The sequence below is a fragment of the Hydra vulgaris genome, chromosome 01 (assembly GCF_038396675.1).
Source record: "Hydra vulgaris chromosome 01, alternate assembly HydraT2T_AEP".
Taxonomy (NCBI): Eukaryota; Metazoa; Cnidaria; class Hydrozoa; order Anthoathecata; family Hydridae; genus Hydra; species Hydra vulgaris.
This window is the reverse complement of record NC_088920.1, coordinates 49,275,001-49,282,500: the sequence shown is the minus strand read 5'-3', so window position 1 is coordinate 49,282,500 and position 7,500 is coordinate 49,275,001. Positions and strand designations below refer to the sequence as shown.

At 25.3% G+C, this 7,500-nt stretch overlaps 2 protein-coding genes across 5 annotated transcripts in view; both read left to right on the top strand.

Annotated features, from left to right (window-relative positions):
* LOC105846567 (uncharacterized) overlaps window positions 1–2,377 on the top strand; it is a 20,534-nt gene extending 18,157 nt beyond the window's left edge. For all 4 annotated transcript variants that reach the window (XM_065788446.1, XM_065788447.1, XM_065788445.1 and 1 more), the window contains one exon: window positions 1–2,377. This exon is cut by the window's left edge and continues 634 nt beyond it. In XM_065788446.1, the coding sequence (XP_065644518.1) occupies window positions 1–2,191 (2,191 nt within the window). In that variant the 3' untranslated portion in view covers window positions 2,192–2,377.
* Window positions 2,378–4,689: 2,312 nt separating this feature from the next.
* The window catches only part of LOC101241264 (ATP synthase mitochondrial F1 complex assembly factor 2), a 14,807-nt gene continuing 11,996 nt past the window's right edge, over window positions 4,690–7,500 (top strand). The window contains exons 1-2 of the mRNA XM_065788444.1: window positions 4,690–4,846; window positions 6,362–6,409. Of these exons, the coding sequence (XP_065644516.1) occupies window positions 4,780–4,846; window positions 6,362–6,409 (115 nt within the window). The 5' untranslated portion in view covers window positions 4,690–4,779. The remainder of the gene's footprint in view (window positions 4,847–6,361; window positions 6,410–7,500) is intronic.

Here is a 7,500-nt window from a genome sequence, read left to right as displayed (position 1 = left end):
ACCAGTTGATGACTCTTTAAAAAAACAAACATTAGCTTCCTCACTACCTCAGAGTGAAACGCTTACTTCTGAAAAACCAACCAGGAATGAAAATTCAAAAACAGATACCTTGCAAAATAGAGATGTTGAAAATCCTGTTTTTTTAAATCATGGAAAAGTTTTAGTACAACTTTTAAATGGTAATCTTTCAAACGATGACTCTTTTAGAAACACCTTTCCTGTGAAAACATTTGGAATTGATAACCTTATTTCAAACACAAATGTTTCTAAAAATACTCTTTTAAAAAGCCATAATAAACATGAGAACCAAGAGTTATCTTGCAGTGGACATACAGTTGAAGCTTTATTAGATTCCTCTACAAAGAATCGTAAGTTAGAAGAAAACTCAGTTCATTTTAACAAGGATACAACAATGGCAATAACATCTTTAAGTTCTTCTATAACAGAAAGGGTGATTTACACTGAAAGTTTACCTGGCTTGTTGCCACAAGCAACAGTATCAACAATATTAACAACATCACACAGTTTATTTGATAATAATCTTGCAGAATGTGTTGATAAACAATCAAATACACTAAAACGTTGGACTAATGTTGTAAGCAATGCACAAAATAGCAATATGTTGATTGCTTCATTTCCTTTATTAAAAAAAACAGTCAAATTTAAAACTAAAAAACAATCCCTAAAGCAAAAGAAAATTAAAAATGGTAGCAGTGAAACTATTAGCACTAAAGCATCTAAAAATGACTCAAATGTAAGTTTAATAACTTGTACACCAAGGCTTCACCATGAACTTGCTGATAATTCAAAAAATAAAATTGGTTCTGACACCTCAATAAATGTAACTACTAGTTCATGCATTGTTACTAGCTCAACTTGTTTATCTTCTGTAGTATCTTCTATAGATAAAACCTTGGAAAATGTAAATACTGTGCTAACCCTGAAGAATGCAAAATGTGTACCAAACCTGAAAAATTTAGTTAGTGCAACAGAAGTGTTTAATCAACCTTTATTGCGTACTATGAAAGACAGAACCATTCGCAATAAATGGTTAGAACGTGATAAAACATATATTGATGTAGCTTCCATTGACTCATCATTTGAACAACAAGCAAGTCCTGTAATATCTTTTCCTTATGTTGGTTGTCGAAAACGCAATATAGATATTTTATCTCCTACTACTCAACCATTTCAAAAACGCACCTTTTCCAAGCCTTCTTCAGAGAACAGAACTAAAGTAGCAAGTAGAGCACGTAGTTTTTCTGTTGAGTCCTTATCTAAGTCAGCTATACAGACTTATAATGATAAACAACTAAATCTTCCTTTGTTACCTGTAGTCTCTTCTTACTCCTCAAATTGTCCTTCTAATGTTCAAAAGTTAAAACATCAACCAGATATTCCTATTGTCACCCCACTTCCGACAATTTTAAACATTTTTGCGCCAGCTCAAGTACCTGTGAGCAGTATGCAACAAGGTAACTTGTCAAACTTTTCAGCTGAAAATCATGTTACTGATGGATGTGGGCTTATAAATGAAAGTATGGAGGAAAATTCATTCAACCCAACCATGTTTATGGCTGGAAATCAACAAATGTTTACTAACTATTCAACAAGTAATCTTATAAATTCAGATCAATCCTCTTTCCCCTATGCTATAGACAATCTTATTAGTCAAAATACTACACCGATGCCAATCTGGAGTGCACCATGGATATCACAGGATTATAATTGTGATTTTTTTAATCCTATTTTTAGTCACATGCATAACAATTTTAACAGAAGAAATACAACAGAATGTAGTCCTATTAAAAGCATTATCAGTATCCTACAATCAACATCCAATCAACCAAACCAAAATATTCAGTTTAATCAAATTTCAGCTCCTGATTTCCCTCACACACAAAATTCTATGATGCAAAATTACACTTTGCCTGACAGCTTAACGGATGAACAAGTTAATTTTTCAAACAATTTTAACACACATAGTAGACATACTGAAGCCCAAAGTCAAAATGGTAACAACCTCCAACTTGAAAGCATGCAAAATAGTTGTGAATTAAGAAATAATAGAATAAATAATAGTTTAGCAACAAATGAAAATTCTCAGTTGAATTCAGACCTATATAATACACCTCCAGTATTTCCTTTTAGTCAATGGCAAGACTTCCAGACTAAGAATAAAATCCAATAAATGAATTATTTGATCTTTAGTTGAAATAACAAGTTATTAATAACTAATGCCAACTTTACTTAAAATTATTATATTTTATTTAACAAATTTAATTTTTATTATATATATATATATATATAATCATATATAAGGATAAATACAATTTTATACCAATATATTTTATTAAATTTGTTTTATTACCTTTAATTTTGTTTTCTTTTTTGTTATATCTTGCATCCATCCATCCATGTTTTAAAACTTACATACACATGTAAAACACAAAGCATATACACATATGTACAACAGTATTATGTTCTATTCAAAGTAATGCATAAATATGCATGCTTTTTAAACACAAAATCTGTCAGTAAAATTCAATATATGTGTGTGTGTATACATATATATATATGTTAAATATATATGTATATATAAATATATATATATATTTATATGTATATATATATATATATATATATATATATATATATATATATATATATATTATATATATATATATATATATATATTATATTTATATGTATATATATATATATATATTTATATGTATATATATATATATACATATATATATATATATATGTATATATATATATATATATATATATATATATATATATATATATATATGTATATATATACACACACACATATTAAAAACATATTAAAGCATCTAATGATATGTGTGTGTGCGTGTGTTACCTCAACTGAGGGTTTTGGTTGAAACAGCAATAGATTTTTTTGATTATTCTTTGTTTTTATCTGAGAAAAAACCATTTAGAATTAGGTGAGTAAAAAAAAAGTCAATGTTTTTTTTATACTGTATATATATACATATATATATATATATATATATATATATATATATATATATATATATATATATATATATATATATATATATATATATAATATATATATATATATATATATATATATATATATATATATATATATATATATATATATATATGTAAATTATGTTAGTGTATTTTTCAAATAGAGTGCTCAATGTTCTTAAAGAACAGAGCAATAATTAATTAGTAAAAAACACTTATCTAACTTTTATCTTCGACTCGGAGTTTCACCATTGCTGGATCATCAGGAAGAGTACTCTTCCTGATGATCCAGCAATGGTGAAACTCCGAGTCGAAGATAAAAGTTAGATAAGTGTTTTTTACTAATTTATATATATATACATATATATATATATATATATATATGTATATATATATATATATATATATATATATATATATATATATATATATATATATATATATATATATATATATATATATATATATATATATATATATATATATATATATATATAAACCCAAAATACTCTACATAATTTTAATGAACCCGATTCTAAAATATGTAAACAAGTTTTTGACGTTGGAGCAGTAAAAAAGTTACATAATTTCATCATGAAACATTATCGGCAAAATCACTGTATAAATTTTGAAATAAACTTTATAAAATTATTGATTTTTTTTTATTACTCAGTTACAGAAAGAGTGACAATATCATTGTTTAATTAGGTTTAAGCTTTACTATTAACTTTTTATTAAGTTGGGTTTTATAAAAAATTTAATGCTTTATAATCACAATGTTTACATTTTTGTCTGCTCCAGTTTCCAAAATTTTTTCAACAAATTCGAGATTGGGTATATTAATAATGGAAGATTATGTGGAGTTTGCAATTTTTTACAACATTTTTATTTTGTTTTAATTTTTACAATAATTAAAGTTTTGAAAATAGGGTTGGCATTCGGCAATGCTGACCTAACTGCCGATGTTAAAGTTTTTGATAATTTTTTTTTTTTTATATAATACTTTTAAAATTTTTATAAAATTTTGCTTCTTTTGAGACCCAACATGACATACTTTTGAAAAAAGATTTGAAAAAAAAATGTAATAAGTATCTAATAAACTAAACTTATATATATATATATATATATATATATATATATATATATATATATATATATATATATATATATATATATATATATATATATATATATATATATATATATATATATATATATACATAGATATATTTTTTTTCTATTTCACCTCCCCAAGGCTGAGAAGGCCACTACAGATGAGGAGGCTACTTTTGGTTATAACCCTCTCTCAATCCAATAACTCTGAAACACGAACCATGACGAACAAGGCCGCTGCGGGAAGAAACAAGTTGAGCGCGGTACTACCAGGGACATGGCGGGAATCGAACTCGGAACCTCTTGCTTATGAAGTGAGCGTTCTACCACTACACCACTACCGCATATATATATATATATATATATATATATATATATATATATATATATATATATATATATATATATATATATATATATAATTTAAGTTTAGTTGATTAGATACTTATTACATTTTTTGTTTTTGTTTTTTTTGTTTTAAATATTCTGCACTTTACATCAGTTCTTGCATTTTTTCTGTTTTATTTAACATATCACTAAATATTTTTTTTGATATTTGTTCATTGTCAAATTCTTTGTTAAAAGAAACAAAATAAAATTTGTTTTGAACAAATATAATACATAATAGTTTTTGTTGCCATGGATGTCTTGAAGAGCAAATTTATATGTCAAGTTGTTGCCAAGAGGTTTACATCTTACTTAAGAGGTAATTTTTTTTAATGAATATTTTAATAACAATTTTAAATTTAATATAGTAAGAAAATATATTTATCTACATAATAATGCTGAACTTAATAAAGTAGTGCTCTTTCAAGCGTGTTTGACATAGAACTGTTGGCAGCTATTACAACCGAGGTAATGGGGAGAAAGAGTTGCAGTACTTGTTTTTTTTTTTTTTTTTTTATAAGAAAATGTTAATGAATGTGTATGCAAATATCTCCCTTATGTAAACTTCAGACTATGTAATGTTAAAACATATATCAAGTTTTACAGTTTTACTTTCACTTCAAAATTGCATTTGCGGCAACATCTCCTTAATTTTAATATATATCATTTATTTTTGTTTTATAAAGTCTTTTGTTTGTTAAATTGTTTTAAAATCTTCTTCAGACAACATGCCTGTGTGGCAGAGTGGATAGCTCACAGAGTTTCTGAAGCTAAGCGCCATGGTTTGAATCCTACCACTGGAACCTTTTTTTTATTTTTTTTTTTATTATAAAACACTTTTGAAGTTTTACAGATATTATATACATATGTAAAAATATTATACATTTTAACAAACGAAAGGAAGGGAATTTTTAAAAAAGCTAAAATTTATAAAAGCGTCTAATACTGGTAGAAAAATGTTGCGCATATGTCAAGATAGTTATGTTATTAATGTGCTCAGGTGGTTAGTCCTAATAAGCTGCATATGGTCTGAAAAAAATTGTGGTCTGAAACTTAATAAAGAAAAAATTAATAATCCAGTTCTGGTACTCCAGTTGGTTCTGTTGAGGAGACAAAAAAAAAATTAAAAAAAGTAAACGCAACTGCCATCTATGTTAGAGATACTTATGTTAAGTGTTTAGGCAATCAAAAAAGTTAATCTGCGTATCTAGGACATTAAAATAAAAATTTTCTTTTTTAAAGTAGGACGATGTTTTCATTCAATTAAGACTTTTTCAGAAATAATTAAATGGGGTAAGATGACGGGGCAAGAGTTTTAATGAGTTCTAAGCATGAGAATAAAGTTCGGATATTTATTTTTTTTGCTCTAACAAAAATGTTTAAAAGGGCTATTTTTCTACCATTTATTCAAAAAACATTAAAGTAAAAAAATAGAAGATAAATAAATAGCTGAATAAGTATAAAAATCTATTTTTATAGGTGTGAAATCCCTAGAACCGTATTTAACAGGTCATGACAGCTAGCAAATAATAATAATATATAAATAATAATAGTATAGTTTATAAGCTTTTTATTGTACAGAAATAACTGAATAAAATTTAAGTCTGAGGATTCAAGTAGAATCATTATAATAGTGTTTTCTGATAGAAAACTTTTAATTTTATAAAAGTTTATGCAATAATTATAAATAGTTATGGAATGGAATTCAAAAATAAAGGGGAGGTTGATGTTATAGTTTTATAAATATATATTTTTGCTTTATGTATAAATGTTTTAAATGATTTTTTTTTTGTATTTAATAAAATGTCTTTTTAAATATTTTTATTTTTTAAAGCACATAAAAAAAGATTTTATAAAGAAGTTACTCTAAAGCCTGTTCAAGGTAATTTAAATGTTTAAAATAAAAACAATGTACATATATATTTTTAAAATATAAATTTTTTTTTTTAATATAGAATAATCTCATGTGAACTCAGTTGGTTGTTTAAACTATAAATAAATTGCTTTATTTAAATTTTGCATATATGAAAAACTCAATAAGTTAATTATCCTGTGTTAATTTGTACACCCAGAGCTCAAATATCAAGTTATTGCTTACTTATTTTTTATAATTGCCATAATAGAAAGTTAGTTGTACAAAATTATGAAAAAAATGGGTTTCAGGATTGTGAGCCACATTTCTAACCTGGTTGGTGAAATACTTTTAACTTTTTGCATTCTTTCTTTTTATGACTATGATGGTAAAATTTAAAATACAGCATGCAAGCATTAGCAAAAGTTCAAAAATTTGCATATTTAATGTCTAAAGATTAACTTTGCTGTATCTCTTTTAAATGTGCTTTCAATACCATTACATGGGGATTTGCTATGAGTCTCTGCAAAAAAGTTCTATTCTGTCTTTAAGTCAAATTTATTTTGATGTAAGCATAGGTTTTAAAATTTTTTGGTTTTTGTATTGACCATCACAAACATTTGAAAAGTACTCTATTTCTTTTATTTGTGGGATTTCAGTATTGATATAATTTGTAATAACATTTTATATTTCATGCATCATACTAACATTGTGTTTTATGTCATCAGAGATAATGTAAAATAACTTCAATTAATTGCAATTAATTATTGGATAATACAACTTAAATATAATGTGTACTAAAGGTTATTCCAGTAAAAACTCTTAATCTCATTCTTGGCTACAAAACTGTAATTCTCTGCAAAGTCAGTCAGCAAAATGGAAATTTCATTTTCAATGTTTAATTTTTTTTTAATATTTGCAGCAATTAAACATTTTCAATGTTTAATTGCTGCAAATATTTAGATCATATCAAATTTTAAACTGACAAGTTTTACAACAAAGTACATTTTAAGAAAAGCATTAATTTAAACAGTGATGGGTTTAGGTGAAGAGCAGCCTGTATGTATCCATTGTTTTTAACTGATATCTTGATCACCATTGTACTCAGAAAAAATATCATA